At 37.2% G+C, this 21682-nt stretch overlaps 1 protein-coding gene across 3 annotated transcripts in view; it reads left to right on the top strand.

Moving 5' to 3' along the window:
• Positions 1 to 13582, top strand: part of LOC149803272 (uncharacterized) — a 47102-nt gene extending 33520 nt beyond the window's left edge. For all 3 annotated transcript variants that reach the window (XM_089952937.1, XM_089952936.1, XM_089952938.1), the window contains one exon: positions 1260 to 13582. In XM_089952937.1, coding sequence (XP_089809063.1) covers positions 1260 to 2054 — 795 coding nt within the window. In that variant the 3' untranslated portion in view covers positions 2055 to 13582. The remainder of the gene's footprint in view (positions 1 to 1259) is intronic.
• Positions 13583 to 21682: the final 8100 nt, after the last annotated feature.

The following is a 21682-nucleotide window of genomic DNA, read 5'->3' as shown; positions in this document are numbered from 1 at the left end:
GAGCTAGCATTTTTTTAGAGGTAAACATCTAAAGTACGGCCAAGCTGTACCCTCTATAACCCATATTGCATGCATCAATTGTACACCAAAAGAGAGGGAATTAAAATTTTTTTTAACAATACCTAAGATATACAAAGTCTTTTTTAAATAACCAGTGGAACCAATGAGGAAAATCAAAGGAAATTCTTTTTCTTTAGAAACCTAACCCTATGCAAAATACAAAACTATAGAGTGCCATAAATTTGAAAGCATTTTTAAAATGTTGTTGTTGTTGTTGTTGTGGGGTTTAACGCCATTTTTCAGCACACGATAGGCTATACAGGGCAGCCAGTATTAATGGTGGAGGAAGAACCCGGGAAAACCCCGGAAAGAACCACCGACCCACGAGAAGCTACTGGCAAGCTTTCTCAATACCAACATTTTTAAAATGTAATTCTCTGGGATATGCTTTTTCTCTGTCTTTTCCTCTACAAAATGTGAGAGACATTCAGTCAATACATGTATATGGGCAAATGTAGAACTGAAATCTTCTTATGAAAGTGATTTTCCAGGGTAAAAACAAACCCTACACATTTGAGATTTTAATCTTATAAAATGTCTTTTTATGTCAAAAGGAAGAATAGTTTGTTATTTAATCATTTAACAGGGCTGAATCAAGAGATTCAGGAGAAAGAAAAGTTGATTGGTTGCTGGTTGGTTTTAACACAGAGTTGGCCTTATTATAAGGAGGAAATGATTGCTAAATTCCTTTCCCAAAGACATGCTGGAGAAGCTGAAAGAAGCTAGCCTGGGTGGATATCATAAAATACATATTTCATGGTTGCTTTTTCCACTTGATTTTTAGAAAAAATAGTAGTTAATAAATGAGCTTTACATTTATTCCAATATATTTATTCTAAAAGATTCTTTTTTTGTCTCTTAAATTTGTTCTGTTGTATCAGAAGATGCAGAATTGTATTTTTTAATGAGATAAAGTCAGCTGTATTAGTTTTTGTATCGTGATGGTTGAATATTTGTTATGGTCTTAGAGAGGGATACTCATTCTACCTGTATATTTGTATATTTAGGACAAAGACATGAGCATCAATAATCAGATGTATAACATTATTAGAGTAATAGCAGTAAAGATTGTAAAGTGGAATACATAAATTCACAAATTTGGTAATTTGGCAAGGTTACAAGATTAGACTAACTTTCTGTATTAAGTTTTGAGTCTAAGTCAGTTGTGTTTATATTAATCTCATGTTTTTATCTTTTAGGAATGTGGAAAAAAATTTCGAAGTTACGGCAACCTTAAGCAGCACAAAAACACACATTCCTTGTTTCACAACCACATTTGCGATATTTGTGGAAAGACCTTCAAACAGCGAGGGCGAATGAACCATCATCGAAAAGGGCACTTCATTGTTGATCGCTGGCCCTGTGAGTATTGTGATCAGAAATTCCGATCTGTGTTTATGTACAAAAACCACCTAGCCAAGAAGCATCCAGAAATGAAGGGTGATATAGAGCATAAGACCAATATCAAGCTATACCAGTGTGAACTGTGTGACAAGATATACGGAGATAAGGAAGACCTGACTCGACACATCTACATCCACAAGGGAATTAAGCCCTACAGTTGTCAGTACTGTGGCAGAGCTTTTAATGATAAAAGTAACATGAGACAGCATGAAAAAATCCACACCAATGAACGAAAACACAGTTGCCCTGTGTGTTACAAGGCCTTCATCCATAATAGAACACTCACCATCCATATGAGGGTGCATAAGAAGGAGGAGATTCATTATGCAGTTAAACAGCAGCTACAGCATCGGCAGCTTGAGCAAGAAGAAGAGCAACAACTGCAACAAGAGCAACACGAAGTAGACCAGACCATAGTTGAGGAACATGAGACAGAGTGTAAACAAGCCATTGAGAGTGTTCTGCAGAATGACACCATTATCCCAGAGATCCATGTGCCCCCTGTAGTCAGCACTCAGGAAATTAGTTTGATTGGAGCCACTATTGTCAGCCTCTCAGACCTGGTCCACATGCCAAATTTGACAGAATGACCACTCAAATATGATTGATCAAATGTTGATTTCCATCACAACCATTTCTACCAGTGTCCGAACCCATTATTTTACATGTAATTATTGATAGCCACGTAGTAGGAACAAAATTCTTCCATGTGGAAATTCTTCTCAAATGTTGAATTGGCTTGTTTTAGTTAGGTAGCAACGACAGCTACAAAAATATACAAATATAAGAGACCTGAGCTTAACAATGAGAAAAAATCTTTGGGACCCAAAAGTTGGATATTAACTGCTCTGAAGACACATGATGCATTTCACAGAATACTCCCAACTATCTGCTTCAGAGCTGTTTCCTTTCCATGCAAAGAAATTTATTTTCTCCATTTATGAGTTTTTATTGGAATACATGAGAAAACATGTTCATTGTTTAATCTTTGAATTTTTGAGGATGGAAAATTGGTTGTGTTTTTTTAAAAAAAATGTATTTTTCAGAAATAGACTGTTAACATGGAGATGCAGTCCCACATAAATTGGGGCAATTTGAGCATGGATTGTCAGTCTCTAGTTCATATATGTACATGTACATTGTCAGACACTCTGGTCATGTGTGTGTGTGTATGTGTATACATAGTCAGCCACTCAGGTTATGTGTGTGTATCTATATATATGTACATTGTCAGTCACTCTTTCTTATATGTATGTATATTTATTGTTAGCCATCCTTGTCATGTGTGTGCATTTGTTTATGTGTTATAGATTCATAATAATAGTATTTTATTCATGCTTTCAGTGATTTAAAAGTGGGTACAAATCAGTTGTCTCTGCAGGATAACAATTTGTTTTAGTATTTCCCATCATATTACAAAGTGGGGTATGTGGGACATAGCTATCCCTGTACACCTTTTTCCATCAATTTTCATTTCAGGAGCATAACTCTCACTCCATTCAAGGTACTTTACTTTTTAGCAAGTTGATACTTTTGCATCTGAATATTTTGTAGCTTGCCTTGGAAATAAAGTGTTGCCTAAGTAATATATATATATATATATATATATATATATATATATATATATATATATATATATATATATATATATATATATATATATATATATATATATATATATATATATATATATATATATATATATATATATATATATTGAGAGTGTTGGTCCATAGTATGTGGTATAACAATTGAGAGTGATGGACCATAGTATGTGGTATAACAATTGAGAGTGTTGATCCATAGTATGTGGTATGAGAATTTAGAGTGTTGGTCTAGAGTATGTTGTATAAGAATTAAAAGTGTTGGTCTGTAGTATGTGGTAAAAGAGTTGAGAGTGTTGATCCATAGTATGGTGGTAAAAGAATTGAGAGTGTTGGTCCATAGTATGTGGTATAAGAATTAAAAGTGTTGGTCCATAGTATGTGGTAAAAGAATTTAGAGTGTTGGTCCGTAGTATGTGGTATAAGAATTAAAAGTGTTGATCCATAGTATGTGGTAAAAGAATTTAGAGTGTTGGTCCGTAGTATGTGGTATAAGAATTGAGAGTGTTGGTCCATAGTATGTGGTATAAGAATTGAGAGTGTTGGTCCATAGTGTGTGGTAAAAGAATTGAGAGTGTTGATCCATAGTATGTGGTAAAAGAATTGAGAGTGTTGATCCATAGTATGTGGTATAAGAATTGAGAGTGTTGTTCCATAGTATGTGGTATAAGAATTGAGAGTGATGGACCATAGTATGTGGTATAAGAATTGAGAGTGTTGATCCATAGTATGTGGTATAAGAATTGAGAGTGTTGTTCCATAGTATGTGGTATAAGAATTAAAAGTGTTGGTCCGTAGTATGTGGTAAAAGAATTGAGAGTGTTGATCCATAGTATGTGGTATAAGAATTGAGAGTGTTGTTCCATAGTACGTGGTATAAGAATTGAGAGTGATGGACCATAGTATGTGGTATAAGAATTGAGAGTGTTGGACCATAGTATGTAGTAAAAGAATTGAGAGTGTTGGACCATAGTATGTGGTATAAGAATTGAGAGTGTTGGTCTGTAGTATGTGGTATAAGAATTTAGAGTGTTGGTCCATAGTATGTGGTAAAAGAATTGAGAGTGTTGGTCTGTAGTATGTGGTATAAGAATTCAGAATGTTGGCCCATAGTATGTGGTATAAGAATTGAGAGTGTTGGTCTGTAGTATATGGTATAAGAATTGAGAGTGATGGACCATAGTATGTGGTATAAGAATTGAGAGTGTTGGTCTGTAGTATGTGGTAAAAGAATTGAGAGTGTTGGTCCATAGTATGTGGTATAAGAATTGAGAGTGTTGGTCCATAGTATGTGGTATAAGAATTGAGAGTGTTGGTCCGTAGTATGTGGTATAAGAATTGAGAATGTTGGTCCATAGTATGTGGTATAAGAATTGAGAGTGTTGGTCCATAGTATGTGGTATAAGAATTGAGAGTGATGGACCATAGTATGTGGTATAAGAATTGAGAGTGTTGGTCTGTAGTATGTGGTAAAAGAATTGAGAGTGTTGGTCCATAGTATGTGGTATAAGAATTGAGAGTGTTGGTCCATAGTATGTGGTATAAGAATTGAGAGTGTTGGTCCGTAGTATGTGGTATAAGAATTGAGAGTGTTGGTCTGTAGTATGTGGTAAAAGAATTGAGAATGTTGGTCCATAGTATGAGGCATAAGAAGTCAGAGTGATGGGCCATTGGATACATTCATTAGGAGTCTTTATGTGGCAATGAAAGAGGGATATGTGATATTTTGATGACTTATTGCCACTGGTAATAGATTTTCTGTTGGAAATAATAAACATGGTTTAATTTTCAGATTTTTTTTTTTGGGATATGGTTCATCTTTGCATACATCTATGTATGTGTAAGCATTTATACATATAAAATCTCTTTCTAGTTTCAGATTTTTAATCATTTTGTGTATTTCTCACACATATAGGAATACCCAATTCAATACATGTTATAGCTTATGTTTGGTTGAAATGATCAATACATAATTATTGAAAATGAGATAATGTGTATTATTAATCTCGAGACTAGTGCTTGTTGTAACACTCTTTCTTCTCACATTTATTATTTTCTCAGTTTATGGCTTATATATTTATTTAATTGTATAGTTTAAACAATCAGATATTGCAGTCCTTTCTGTCTTGACTGCAAATTTTAAATTTTAGTTGTGGGGTGCAGTGGTTCATTTGTTCTTCAAGTTATGCAGAATTTGCTTGGACATTTATTGTATTTGTGATTTTGCATCAGAATGTTATATCATCTAAGACAGATGATAGACTCTATTCCCTTCATATTTAGTGTTTTTCATTGTTTTTCTGTCAGTAATTTTGATGTTAAAGATTTTATCAAAATTGTCCAGATAGTTGGGTATAGTTAAATTGCATTACTGAAATATAGTAACTACATATATGGTACGTATGCTGTTTTCATTGATATATGAGTGGTATATCAAAGACAGCATTATACTACACACGTTTTATTTATATAACATACAAATACACATACTTTCATTTCCAACACAGTTCACATTGACTTAAGAAACTGTATTCACTGAATGAATGAACAAGCACAGCCCCATCCACTGTCTGCTACAAACTATAGTTATTAACCTTTTGCAAAAGCCAGGTTATTCTGAAGAGAGAAAAAATGGATATTTCACCACCTCAGATGGTCATGACCATCAAAAGTTAGTGTTTCCACAACCCTGATTTAAGTAGTATTGTTGAGCCCTCCTACGCAAATGCTTCATGCAACAGCTAGCTTCACATGACACTCACTTTTGGTATCCATGTTCATGTCTGTATGTCCAGACACACTCGACATTAAAGTTCCAGTGCTGCCATTTATCATAAACTGCACCATTCTTCCAATCTATCAAAAGTTTGGAAGGAAGGAATTGATTTGTTATAAAAGCTGTCTGATATAAACCGTTCTTTGAAATAATCAGGATTTTAGGTTTAAATGAAGTTAGGATATTCAATTTATAATTAAGAGGTGCAATCCCATAATTCAGTCAACAAAGTCTCATAATTCAGATCTTTTTCCAGAATGCTCCAAAAGTAGTGAAGTTATACATTCAACAAATTCCATTTGAGACTAATCTAATAATAACAACATTTGCATGTGGAGCACAAATTGATTTGAGAGGGAATGAAGATAGGCAGGCCTGCTTATTTTAAGTGGATCTGAAAAGAAAAAGATTGCATTAGATATAATAAACAAGACTCTAGTTAATAGTGGTGATCAGCTGGGGTGGTGGAATATACATTGAAGGGCGAACTTGGTCTGAAAACAATCCAATATTGTGTGGTGTTAGCTTCTTATGTTTACAAGAGTGACATCATCAAATCTTGTGTGTCAGCTTTCGTCCGAAATCAGTTGACCCATGGATGTCACAGATCAACATCAGAATAATGCGTGCACATGTTGAAAATGGCAGGGTTTCTTCTTCAGATATGTCACCCAATCATAATATCTGAACTACCTCACAAATCCAGCTCTCCAAAATACTACTTTTATCTAAACGTTGTCTGCCAGCCTATGTGGCGGTCAGGCAAAGTAATCTCCCCTTTGGTATCAGACTTGGCGACAAAGCCTAGGAACCTCCCAGTTACTACTTCCGCTCGTGCCAAGAAGCACACTCTCATCATCAGAGACCTCAAAAAAGCCAAAATCTACATGGAAGTTTGAGGAGTTTTTCACTTCTCAGGAAAGTATACTGCATCTATATTTCCAAATTTTTCTATCACGACTTGAGGTTCTTGCAATTGGAGCCTAAGCTACTTCACATCCATTTTGGGCTTCGTTTTTTTATACGTGCAAGTCTTTTTCCCTACAAGCATTGCTTTTGTAAAATACATTGTTGCACCTACTCTCTACATCTCTATAACAGTGCCTCCATTCCCTTTTCTGTGAAGGTCTTTTTGGTATGTAATATAGACACTTGTGTACATTTCTGAATTTCTTCCACACTGGTCAGACAAGTATAGGTCAGCACTCTATACATTTTATTCTGTCACATCCTGCGCATACATATTTCTGTAGGAGACATTTGAGTCATGTTTATCTGCATACACATTCCATCATATTTAACAAGCACTTAGTTGCTTGCACAGGTAGTATATTTGACTTCACAGTTAGGTTCAAGCTTCAGTCTGATTGAAATCAGATCTCTACGTTATTCATGAAGACCTGACATCAACCGCTTATGGGTCATGTTCTGGTAACCTATGTTATTACCATAATTGCAAGTTAAGAATGTGTACCAAATGATTTAATTCACTTTCAGATTTTTGAAAGCTGCATTTTCATTTGCTAGTTCAAAGGTCAGCAAAACATGACCCTTAAGTGGTCGTCATTAGATCTTCACGTAGGACAGTGGAGATATGATTTTAATCAGATTGGTTCAGGCTACATTATTTATATGTGTGCATGTTTTTATCTAACTTAAGAAACTCATTTTTTTGTATGTACAATTCCGTCTTTTCCAGTACATACATACAGGTGAGTTTCATTTACCACGGTATCCTTAGCCTTGGAATGCCATGATTCTAACCTTGTAGTCCATCCTTGAACTTCCATCCAGGTATCATATCTGCTGTCACTTTTTTACAGGTAACCTTCATTTGGTATAACTCTGCACCCATATGGTATTCAAACAACATGTGCAGGCCCACAAGGTTATAACTTATTCCCATGCAGGTAGTATTGTCATTATATTTTACCTGTATGCTTCATTGCTTTTATTAGACTTGTCAATTTCTGGGTCAACCTTATCATGCTTTAGCTCTGCATGGATACTGTGCTCTAAAGACGAGTGCAGGGCTACAATTATATGTTTTGCTCTGTTTTTTCTTACAGATTAGGACCAAAGGTAAAATGCAAACAACACAGCTCAGAACAAAGTCTGCATGCTGACTTATTCTTCAGTGTGAATCTTAATGGGAACAAGGGAGATAATTCAACTTAACCCTTTAGCCATGAAGCGCTGGATATTGACATGCACTGAAACAGCTCTGGCACCCAAGTCACTGCCACAGGACTCAGCATTTTTGGAACTCCCTCCACCTTGCCTCCTCGGGGTCCGACTTTATTCCTCGTCTGGAACAGCTGGGGACAGAGCTAGCAAACAGCCAAGTTCCCTCTCATTCAATAGGCATATAGACAGGTTACATGGATCAGATATACCATGACCCATCCCAACTTCTGATCCTAATGATATCCACCTCAAATGGATGGCCTATTTCTGTTGCGACAGGGCTAGGCCATATACCAAGGAAAACCAAGAGCCAAACGTCAATATTACAGGCTCAGTCAATAACAGCCTGGCTTCCAGTACATCGAACCTGACTTTGCAGACATGTGCAGGTACCAGTCTAACTTGCACAACCTCGTGACACTCATTTGGCATGATACCATGAGTAGTTACTTATGCCTAAACAGATGTTGCTTCAAATTTCTCTACAATTTGCTATGAGAAGATCCTCTTTACTCAGCGACTGTCTTGAAGTCAAAATTTCTAATTCAAGGCGTTCACACTTAGTGAGCAACAGACCTCGTCACTCTTCGCCAGCTAAGTCTCAACCATAATCTGTTCTGCACTATCCAATGGCATGGAAAGATTCAGCATTCTGAGCCTCCACTGGGGACGTTTTCCACCCTGGAGCTAAGTTCCCCCCCCCCCCACCAACTCCATCAACAACATACACCAGAGCTCCAGCATCCATTGATCTTATGATGCAATGGAAGAATCTGACTTCATTTACTTTAGCAGTCTATTAGAGTTATAGATGTTCTGACCCACCTTCATCATCAGTTTTTCAGCATTTCTATTCCCCCCCATTCAGAATCCCAACAGTTGACAGTGATATCGCTGCTTTGGTGATGACACAGCCACACTCCACATTATGAATTGAAAATCCTTTGTTGACACATGGCAGTTAGTGAGCAATATTGTTTTCATGACTTTTTTGTTGGACTTCCATTCGATCTGGCTGTCTTCCAACCAATGAAACATAGCTTATCTTCTTTCAATCTGAATACCTCAGGACATGCATGGTAGTCAGTCTCAAGAATAGCTCAAGTACTGAGCAGAGCTGCTCAACACACTTTGGCCAATGTCGTAACAGCAGCTGTCATTCCAATTGGCAGAATGCATCTGTGTCCTTTGCCTGCACTTACCTGACCTCTACACAGCCAAACTAAGAGCACAGTCTTTATCCTCTAACCTTCTGTTTAATGTCCTGATGGATGAAATCCGCAGTAAGCCATCAAGGAGACATAGATCCCACCCTCCCACAACTACAGTGTCGATACAGGGATAGTATGGGAAATCAACCAAAGGACCACTGATAGGACAGAACTTCTGAAAGTCATCCTATCGAAGCTCCACCCATCAAAGGTCAGGTTATTCACATACCAAGTGGATATACATCTGATCATTGGTAAAAGCGCACTCAATCAATTTATCTATGACCCTTGCTTTTCAACTGGAAACACCACAGCACATTTTGAACACCATCCATGAGGAAGATTTTGTCATCACAGCGGACTTGGATGGCGCCTACCTTTATGTCTCTATTCACAATGCTCCCAGGATGTTCTTGCGATTTGTGTACAACATCGTTTACCAATTCAGGGCACTCCAATTGGGGCTCAACGTCGGTCCCGGGTCTGACAAATTGAGTAATTGCGCATGTCGGGACCGTTTCTATGGCGGAAACTTTAAGTTACTTGGACGACATCCGGCAGCAGCGTCAGTGAGTTAGCTCTAAAAAGACATCACAGCCCTTGTTACTAATCAGGACTTTCATCAAAAAGAAAAACTCCGACCATGTACCATCTCAACGATTTGTTCACCTGGCTATGGAGTTCAATACACAGGCAACATATTTCGTCTCCCTCAGTACTGGGCATTGAAACAACTCATGGTAGCACTTTAGTTTTGAGAAAATTCTATCTCACGGAAATCCCTTCGCCTAATAGGCTTAGGCTTGATCAATGTGACAGCGGACCTCATGGTCCTAGGTCGCTTTCTACTGTGTTGCTACTGATTCCTCTGCACAAATGGAGTCCTCAAGTCTGGACCATCCTCTTACCAATTGTACCGAATTGAGGCACCATCTGTGGGATTGGGAGCAACCTGACTTGGCTCACGGCAGGTATATATATTTACACGTCCACCTGCTCAAGATTACAGTGTACTAATGAAAGTATGGAGGGCTGGGGGCCTGCCCACTACCATCCTTTCGGGATGCCAGCTGTACATGCTCTAGCCAGGAACTATACCTTCATATGAGGATGGCCATTGTGAAAGCCTTTCAGCGGTGGCAGGAATTTTGCTTGGCAAGGGAGATCTCATTCTGTTGGACAACTCTACATTGGTGACTTATCTCAAACGAGGAGGAACGCAATCCTACAATGGTGATTTATCTCCGACAAACAGGATGACCCCTGTTCCCAGACCTTTGTGCCATGGTGTGGGACTTTCTGAAATGCTGTTGTCATCAACAAACATACATGCATGTTCGCCAATCCACAGAACATACAACTAGTACACAAGGAATGGTCTCTCCATTCCTCGGTTCTCACTCCGTTCTGTACTCGTCGGGACCAACCGTTAACGGGCTTGTCTGCGAAAAGGTGGAATGTCAAACTCCCAGCATTTTTGTCTCCTATCCCGGATCCAAAAACTTTGGCAGTCGTCTCCCCATCGTTGGATTGGCTCAACCTGAACACATACACCTACCATCCAAAACATCTGATGCCAAAAGTGATACAAAAAGCAAGGGAATCAGCCTGTCACCTCATCTTCATTGCACCTTTCCAATGGGAGTTGTGGATCAATGACCTCATTAGTCTTGCATCGGAAACCCCTCGGAAAATTTGGGTTTTCCTTCATCTACTTAAACAACCACCACAGCATTTTCATTCTTCTCCGGAGTTCCCGAACATACACGTCTGGATTGTATCAAACGTGTCTTCACTTAAACAAATGTCGCATCCAGTCATGGAGAGAATCGCTCAGGCACAATGACCGTCCACTCTGAATGCATATAAAACCAAATGACACAATTTCACCCAGTGGTGCGCAAGCGAACATATCCTGCCATTTTAGGTATCATACCGCAGATAGCTTATTCTCTCCTCTGGCTCTTTGAAGAGAGAAAGTTAGCACAGAGTACGATCAAAGGTTAGCGCTCCACAATCGCTGACACCTTTCATCATGGGAGAGAGGATATCAGACAAACCCAGGACTTATCCTACTTTCTCACCAACTCTGCGTACACGGCCAAAAACGTTAACCCTATGCCCAAAGCGAAACCTATCTTGGGTATCAAACCGCCTAGACGAGACACCTTTTGAACCAATTGCAGGCGTTAGCGACAGCAGGTAGAATTCGCGAAATACATGCCCTATCAACAGCTCCAAATTGCATGCAAGTTAAGACAAGATGGGTCTGTCTTACTCATGGCATTTACCTTCATCGCCAAGACCGTCTCCCTTGCACAGGCAGCCAAACTTAGGCCATGAAACTTCTGTCCCACCTGGACAGATCAACTGAAGGGCACCTACAACACCCAGTCCCGGGCTATCATGTCTTGCCATATTAGGAAAGGACAGGAGGATCTATCAGAACAGAATATCTAGTCCTGGAGTAAGGGGGGTTATTCGCTCAGCATAGAAGGAAATAACCCCAGATCAAATGAACTTATTACCAACTTCGGCACAAGAGGTTCGAGCGGTTGCCACCAACCTAGCATCAGACCGGAACTGTTTACTAATTAATATCATTCAGGTTGTGGGATGGAGATCTGAGTCCACATTCTCAAGGTTTCGACTTTGAGATCTGGCATTCCAGAGAGGATATTCGATAGGTAGGACCTATATCCGCAGCTCAATGGGTCACCCTTCCAGATCCATCGACAGCTTCTTAAGACGTGGCTTCACGACTTCTGCTGGATTTACTTGGGGGTGGTAGTGGAAATTTTTCCCTTTTGAAGCCGCGCCCGACAGAAGGAGTCACCTCCAATTCGGTTGCCTAGAAGCTGTCTCACATACTTAGGGGACCGGAGATCATATCTCCGGGGTAAGGGGATGTACCTCACTCAACCTGTTAACTATTCTTTTAAGGTATTACATTGGGTAACGTATTTCAAGTAAATATGTTACTTCGAGAAAACTTGCCCAATCATAATACACATACACCCTCCCATCACATAGAGCTTGCCTTCCGCTCCAGTAGCCGCCAAGTCTTAAACATAATGGTAGATCACTCTGTCTAATCACCACATAGGCCAGCAGACAACTTTTAGCTCCCTTTAGCTAAAGGCAGTTACTGGGAGGGCTGGATTTGCGAAGTAGTAGTAGTTCTTCTAAGGTAGTGTGATTGTGTAAGTAGTCTCGAAGAAGCATATTTTCTTAAGAAAAAATTGTTTTCTCATTTCGAGGAAAAACATGATAGCTCATCAAGGGATGAAACGTCGATATTATCTGTTTTTTATGGAATCCAACGATGTTTAGGACCAGTATCTTTCAAAATTCTGTATTATTCAGATGATTTGGCATATACGACGTCTTTTTAGTAGCGGCGGCATTAAGGCTTTAAATTGGATATTAACCTTTTATTTTTTAGAAGGCAATCTCAAGATAAAAAGAAGTCTGTTTTTTTAAAAGGTATACTTTATTATTACTGTCCTATTGAGATGCAGGAGCACTGTAGTAATATTTACATTCTGTTAGTCAATTCACACTTCTAGTAACCAGCATAACTATATTCCATTTGCAAAGTACATAGCCCATTACTTTCAGATGTACCTTTTAAAGGTTCATCATCATGTACAGTTTTGAATGAGTTTTTGTCCATTTTCCATTATTAGTACGTTGCTGCTACAGTTGATCTCTGTAATCAGCGTGCATTTTGAAGACTTTTTGCCTTGGGTCTCATGAACTTCATCTTGAATTGTGTTATGACCCGTGACAAATTTCATAGCCTCATACTGGATGTTACATTTAACCAGTGTGGCTCAATGACTTCAATGATCCACTTTGGTATTGTTTACGACTCTATGGGCTTTAAGTAACACAAAAGAGGTTAAGAAAGCCCAAAAAATTAAGTAAAAATTCAATAGCTAATCTGTTTCCTAGAATACAAATTGAAAGTTTCCAAAGAACTTACAGTATTGTGAATTTAATCCCAGTTTGTCCTAAAAGTTCTACAAAATCCAAAAGTATGGCTAATCCAAAGAAATTCTATTGCTGCTCAGAATGAATTTTAATCTTCAACGTGCTGATTTACTAATAGCCTGGAATAGTGTTGATGTACGAATAGTCTTGATGCATGATATCACAAAGATATAATCCAAATTTTCTCAAATAAATTCACAATAATCTCAAAATAACGATATTCAGATATTATTGAGCACTTTGTAATTCAAGCGAATAATTTTTTCAACATTCTCAAAACTGGACACAACTAAAAGACTGATACCGCTTTGTACGTTAAGCTAGAAATAAATAATTTATGCTTACTACTGCTTCATTTTTTTTAAACCGAGTCACAATGTAAGAACCAGGATGAGGGTCAAAAGTTCAGTTGTAGAATTTTGTCAAAGAATATCAGGTCTATTACTAAAACTGTAGTGAAGAACATGGCAAAAAGCAGGTGCATAGGGAATTCCCATGGGGAAACCCGTGTCCTGACCTCAAATCCAGGTAAACGTGTTTACCTACAAAATGAATAATGTTAACGGTCAATCTCACAATACAAATTAAATATACGTAACTTAGTCATGGACAGAAGGCAATATACAATGCAAATTAAATGTACATAAAACATCCACTCATAAGAAAAAAGAAAAATCTCTTCAATAAAGCTTTCTTTTACATAATAGTCATATACATATGATACTATAATAAATAAAAATTACATAGTAAAATGTCTCGTGAATGTCACAAGATATATATAAAATAAACCAATATAGTACTTTCCTATACGCGTGAAAGTGCATCGGCAATTAGATTGTCTTTTCCTTTGATGCATCTAATATCAATGTTGTATTCCTGCAAAATCAAAATCTACTTTAACAATCTCTGAGTTGTTTCGGTTTTCTTTTTTCGTTTTGATAATGAAAGTAATGGGGGTTATGCTCACTGAATACAACAACCAGAGACGGAGCTGAACTAAAATAAACTTTATAAAAAAAAATAGCATATTGGATGATTCACACCATTTTTGTTTTCTTGAATCAATACTCCACCAACTCCTACATCACTTGCAAAAACAAACATTTCAAACGATTGAACTGTGCAGAAAGGACCGGCGCACTCGTAAATATAGACTTTATTTTATCAAAAGCATCCTGACATTTGTCAGCCCAATGAAACTTTTTCTTAAATTAATGAGAGGTTAAGCAGTTATGGAAAAATTTGACGAAAACTTTAATATCCACCCAAAATTCGCATCAGTCGCTTTTTATTGATAGGCACAGGGAATTTAGAAATAGCCTTGACCTTAATTTATATTGGTTTCATTTGACTATATCCCACGTTATGTCCTAAAAAATGAGCACAAGCACGGCAAAACATAACCTAAATTAAATCAAATTTGTTTCACTGAGTCAATCAAAGAATTATCGGATGGGTTCCAAGTGATCTTTCCAGCTATCGTTGTAGATGATGGGATCATAGATGTAAGCATCACAATTATCTACCTCAGGTGTTATCATGTTCATTAAACATTGGAAAGTTGAAGAATCATTCATACCAAACAGCATATGTTTATATTGATAAAGTCAATCTGGAATTACGGTTGCCGAAATTTCCTTTACTCTTTCCGTGCGTAGAATTTGCCAGACTCCTTTCAAGGGTCAAACTTGGTGGCACATTTCGCATTTCCAATTTTGTCATTACAGTCACCGATTCTTGACATTGAAAAATAACTGTTTTGGTGACACTGTTCACTTTTCGGTAGTTTGTGCACATGAGGAAAGTATGATTTAGTTTCGGAACTAGAATACATGGTGAACTCGTTACTTTTACTTGACCTATTGTTTACGTCAGAAAATGTTCAAAACGGGAAAGGTTATTCGACCTAAGGAGATTTCCTCGTCTAGTTTATCTTGGACCGATTGTACATCGCAGGAGACAGAATTTAAAGGAGTAAACAACGGGATTTAAGGTTAAAAGGGGAACAGATGTATTTAATAAAATATTTAGCATGAAATTTATCTCCTTTGTTAAGCCTGGTGTTGGTGTCATGGTGGCTTGGGCATTTAATGCAGTGGTGCTGACCACCACACAAGGCACATTCGTGTTTTGGGGATGGGATGGCAGTTGAAGCCATAGCCTAAAACCCTTTTGAAACTATGGCCTCCCATCCTCCCTACATCTCCAGCTAATGCATCACCGATACCCAAGACCTCAAAAGAAATAGCCACGGAAAAAGTGATTGGAGGTGACGGATGTGGTGGTCAAAACCCAATATTCATTGTGCGACTGTTCCTGGTTAATGTTCCTAGCTTCCCTCTCAAATCGCACCTGTTTGTCATATATATATATATATATATATATATATATATATATATATATATATATATATATATATATATATATAAACTCATACACGACCTTCTAGCTGCCAAGTCACGAATAATTTCCCCGTGTTTATGAACCTGTGAGAAGAAACGGCGGAAGTTTTCGGCGTAAATTGCCACAAAACGCAAAAAGGCTGTGGTCTATCTTTCAATATTCAACGTTTTGGGGGCCACAGTGTTTCGAACCACAGGGCGTTTGGCAGTGCGTTTACGGCGGAGTTTAAATTCTTGATTATCAGTTGACTGTATCGTAATAAGAAGCAAAGTTGCAAAATCGATATATTAGTCCTGCTAAAAAAAATTTTTTTAACGTGGCAAGAACTTGTGAGGAGATTCAACCGACAGCAAAAAGGTTGGCCCCTGTTCTGTTCAGTCCCTGTACACTCACCAATCGCTTCTTCGTCAGAGGCATGTGAAGAAATTGTTTCTTCCAGGTCAGATTCGTCTCATAAGTCTGTCAATGGCCGCTTTCTTGATAAAGATGTCACGACGTCCTTAGTAATGCATGCCACCAGCATGTTTTTATCCAATGTATATTGTGCTCGTCGAATACTCTATTCCTGATAGGGGCCTGGCCTGGGTGAAATTGCCGACGCCACAGCAACTGTGCTGGTTTCCTGCTCCATCCTGCAGGTCACTGTCTCCTGAGACTATAGAGTTGTTAAGCGCTGTCGGAAGGCGTCTACTGCGCTGTGGGCGGGCCCTGGCTTTCCCCGACTGTACCGAAATGGAAGCTGCTTTGGACTAATGCCTTTTATAAAATTTCAAAGAAAAGAGCAGTATGCAAGCTCCTCCAGAGATGCAGAAAAATGGAACGAAAAGATGGGGAAAATTGGAAAAGTTAAACTTATACAATACCATCAAATATATTTAACTCGATTAAATGCTTAAGATATAATTTGGGTAAAACACGTACCATGTGCATGTAGCATTTCTGAGATGCTGAATTGAACGGTTTCATCCTTAATCCATCAATAAGAACACGCTCGTGTTTGCTTCACACAAAGCAACTTTGCAAAAACGAGCATGCCCTTATCCATCGTCTTTAAATCGATCTATTTCATGGCTAAAATCTACCTAAAAGCATGGGTCAGTTAATAGTTAGCATTTTGACAAAATAAGAAAACGAATAATAATAAAGAGACTGTTCAATTCAGTAACCTCAAAATGCTACATGCAGATGGTACTCCTATTTCGACGGACATAGTGTGTTTCTTGACGATTTGATGTTTGCAATGTATGTAAGGAATGAAATACTTTCGCTTTTTGATGTGCTTGACAAAGTAAAACTCCGTCAACCTAGAGTTTTCCAATTTATATTTGATGGGCTTTATAGATTGTGTATTGCATCCAGAAAAAAAAAAAAACTTTTCAAAAATGAATGAATCACATTTAAACACTTTTCAGACAACTGAACTTTTGGCATTTTATATATAAAGATCTGACTTCCAAGAAAATAAAACTTTATTAATGTTGGCTTCAGCATTATCATTCAATGCAATTTTGTTAATAACATCTGTTCTTCTGGAATTATTTTTCAGGTACTTCAGTCAATTTGGGTTCTACTTTGTTTACTTTACCTACGCATATTAGCCCGCAGCATCACCCCAGCTCTTGTCAGCCAGTTAAGTAATCTCTGAAAGGTGGTTGTTTATCTGACCGTCTTAACTTTTAATTGCTTTATATCGTATCAGCTGCATGCCCCGAAGATAGGTTTATCTGAGTTTTGAGCTGGACTGTTTACTGTTCATACATATACTACAGATTGCATGTATATATTGCGATGGTCAAGAAAGATCGTGGATTTTCTGTTGTTGCAAAAACTTTGGGGCTAAGATTCAAGGAAATCGTATTTCTGAAACACGGCTATGTGTGGAAAGTGGTGGTGGTCTAAAATCGTGTTGTTTTTTTATATGACACCGCATGTTATGGTAGGAATGAAAGGAGCAAAGTGAAAGCTATTATCATGTATGTGTTACGGACAAGGTAATGCCCTTTGTCTCTTTTATAATATGATACACAGGGTCCTATGTCAGAACGGGTCATGGGGGTAATCTATGGAAATTTTGTCACTTGGTATGATATTTTCCCTTCAGATTATTGCTTTTTTTTCTCAATATCAAGCTCGCGTCGAGCACCTGTGTGACGTACAAGGCAAGGCCCTGAAACAATAGCCATCGCTGTAATCAGTGGTAAGATTTTTCTTCAGAATCGCACGAGGACCCCGTAGCCATTAAAGTTACTAACTGGCGGTTTGTTTTGTTTCTTTAACTGTTGTGTAAACAGCGTAACAGGTCATGCATTCTAGAAGAAATTGGCTGGTCTCTCTTTATTGAATTCTATTGTACGCAGTAAGGGTTGGTTTTAAGATTTGTTCATTTTAGTTTGCATCTGTGAGTACCTTAGTCCTAGTACATGTGATAGTAGTTGTTAAAGTACCATTGTTGTAAAAATGTTTCTGGTTTTGCTCTGTCTTGAACATATATTTTGTATCTAAACTTTTAAAAGCTGTTTCTATTGTGTGCATATTGTGAAGAAGATTTGCAACATAGTTTGTCTTTTAAATAAATTATTAATTTATAACATAAGTTGTCTTATAATATTAAAAAGAATGGGAAACCCCTACTTTTTAGTGTTCTTCGTTGTAATTTTAATTTATCATTTTTTATAATATGAATCTAAACATGTCAATAAAACTTGCCTTTTTTCGCACTTCAATTTGTAATTGACTACCAATGCTCAAAGTTCTATTATTTTTTATTCTGTTACTTTATTACTCATATGCACCTGGTCAAAGTATTACAAACCTTTCTTTCTTATTCTTCTCTACCCACACATCTGTACCAAAACAATTACATTGTTATGTTAATATAATACAGTCAGCACGAAAGAACTCAGTCAAAATACCCCCAACCAGGTAAACAAAAAACAAAACAAAAAAAGGTCAGTCACTTCTCACTTGAAATTCGACCATCGTTTTAATCTTGCGCATGTTTTTCTGGGGGGTAGTATGCACACTTTGAATAAATAGACACAGAGACTTTTACTTTGGCGCCCTTGCGAGAAAAGTTAGGGCCCTTTTGAAATTTTGGAACACCCCTACCCTCAAATCTTGATCTAATCTGGCCCTGGAGACAATAAGCAGAGAAAAGAAATAATGACAGTTATAAGTGAAAGGACAGTGTAGACATAATCCAACACTCAAAAGTAGACTACAAAACAATACAAGACGCAAAAACGAAGGGGGTTAAAATAAAGGCAGGGAAATAAGAGGAGTTATATGATAAAGCAAGGGAGATATACGGGAGAGGAGGTCAGAAAGGGACAAGTCAAGACATTAAAAAGGTTATACGTACGGACTGAGACTTATGCAATAAAAACAATCTTAGGATGTATGCACTTATTTTACAAGAACTTATATAAAACGCAAAATATACATCGGGAAGAAACATATATATTAAAGAGGACCCGTTTAGGAGAATAACTGAGTATAAAAGGAGTACGCCATGTCTAACCTGTCACCCAAGTTGAATTGGGAAGGACTGGCAAGCAACCATGCAGGCATGCTGGACAATCGATTTCGATCGTTCAGTCGATTTCATGATGAGATTTGTCTTATCTGTATAGACAGAATGACTAATTGTATTTTTATAAACTTGGCAATTATTTCAAAGAAAGTGGCTGTTGTTGTTCTATTCTGTATCTCTGCTCATATCTCTGTTATTCTATCCATTAATTTCATATTTTATTTTATTATTTACTCGATCCTGGCAATAACACCGTGGTCGATCATCCTCTAGATAACGATAACCACAACAACTACGTAACAGTTGTCACTAGTCTGGAAAATGTGGACACAAATGAAATCAGCAAAGCAGCAGAATACCATACTGAAATACCTTCAAGATGTTTGGCTAACGGGCGAAGTTGCATAATAAGGGAAAAAGAGATTCCTTTATTTTTTTTTAAAAAAAGAAGTTATTTTTCAATGCACCGCAAATCAATTAGAATGAAATAAAATAAGGCCGAAATTACAGGAAACGGATGTATGCCATGAAAACCAACTAGTACACACATATAGAATAAGAAAAAAGATATATATGCATTGGTGACGAATTATTTAATTAAAAATATGATAAATTGTGGGCAAGTTACTGCTGAAAATGAATGGGTAATATATAGACGTAAAAGAAACGTGGCTTTTTCTGTATAATAACCTGAATTCTTAGATAGTTCCGAAACTAGCAAATGGGAAGGAAGTCGCTACGTATAGCGTTTTAGTTCCCAAAGGGAGAAGAACATGATCATCGCAAGGGAAGGAATGCAGCGGACTGGCCCACTAAGGGTGAAGCACTGGAAATCTCACCCTTATATGTTTGATTCAAATCCGGAACAAATACACAATTTATACCTGAAATATAGTCCACTAATATTATTGTATCCAGACTCATACGAGGATTTAAAAAGGGACACTACTAAACACTGACAAGGGATATAGGGTTATACTTTCTCTGCATACCTCAATAAAGCAGATCAATTTAATTTGTGACCCGGTCAGTGGTAGTTATCAAAGCAGGCCTGAAACGACAGGCGTAGTTGTTGTTCAGGATTATTTTCTGTTTGGTTTTTCATCAACCGTGGAACCAACGTATCTTCCATGGTATAATCATCGGTCAACAGATATTCGTTTTACTCTTGTAGATCAAATCGGGCACGTTGTTGATCTGCTCTGTGAAAAATTGACGATAGAACTACATTCGATAAAATAAGATAAGAATTATTTATTTCGGACTACATAGTCTATACATCTGAATTAAAATATACATTTAAAGTAAAAGTTGCACATGAAAGATCAGATATATCTTATGAACAAGTACATAGACACATCTACAACAATGGAGAGTGCCCGGCATTGTTAAGATGAAATTATGTAGCACATTTTATAGAGCAATTTGTTCCAGCTACCGATAATACGAGAATTTAAACGAATGCCATAGTTCCACGGAGATTTCATGATACAGTTCTTCTGTTATATATTCTTGTCATCATTGAGAACACAAACTTTCTCATTACTTCATCAAAACTGACTACGTTATAATTTACTACAGGTTGGAGGCACTGTTCCATCTTGGAAGGCTTAATAGTAAACAAAGACTATTATTATAACCAATAACTAGTTTTCTTTTCATATATTCACTAAGGTTTGTCCATGGAGAAGCAAAATACGTTGTGCAGCAATAAAATTTGAATAATCTAATTGTCATATTCAGTGAACAATTCTTAAATTTACGTAGAAGCATGTTTTTTTTCGAGTACATAAAAATCGGTAATGTCTCATCATATCATATAATATATTCATTATCTGACAGATTGGATTTTAGAATATGACCCAAATATGTATAGATGTTGACATACGTAAAAGCATGGTCGTTAAGATGTACAAGGGAGAGGAGAGGGTAATTTGAAAGATGTTGACTGAAAGGCCGATTTTTGTGTATTATAGATAATATCATTATCTAATGCGTATTGTTTACATATCTTGAATAATTTCTTTAAACCTGCGACAGAAAGACTTATTAATGACATATCATCAGCAAATCTGAAATTGTTAAGAAATGACACATCTGAAAACAGATGTAACCCCACGTGACACTGAGCCAGTTTACGATTTAACTCGTCTATGTGTGTGTGTGTGTATATATATATATATATATATATATATATATATATATATATATATATATATATATATATATAAACAAAGGGGAACGAACACCTTTCTACCTCACCCCGTTGGTTATATGGAAAGAGCTGGATATTACACTTCCTCAGTGCACATAGTACAACTGTTTGCCATACCATTTAACTAAAGTATGAACTATGTAGACGGGTATTTGAACATCAAGCTACTTTTAAAGAGTGTCAAATGACTGACCCAATTAAATGCCTTACTAGCGTCTAAAAAGCATGCGAACACTTGGCTGCCAGGTTCTACATACTATCGAACAGTTTCCTAAATGCATTGAGGCATAAATA

This window comes from Sinohyriopsis cumingii, chromosome 3, assembly GCF_028554795.1.
Source record: "Sinohyriopsis cumingii isolate HCF-2022 chromosome 3, ASM2855479v2, whole genome shotgun sequence".
Taxonomy (NCBI): Eukaryota; Metazoa; Mollusca; class Bivalvia; order Unionida; family Unionidae; genus Sinohyriopsis; species Sinohyriopsis cumingii.
This window is presented reverse-complemented; position numbering and strand designations above follow the sequence as displayed.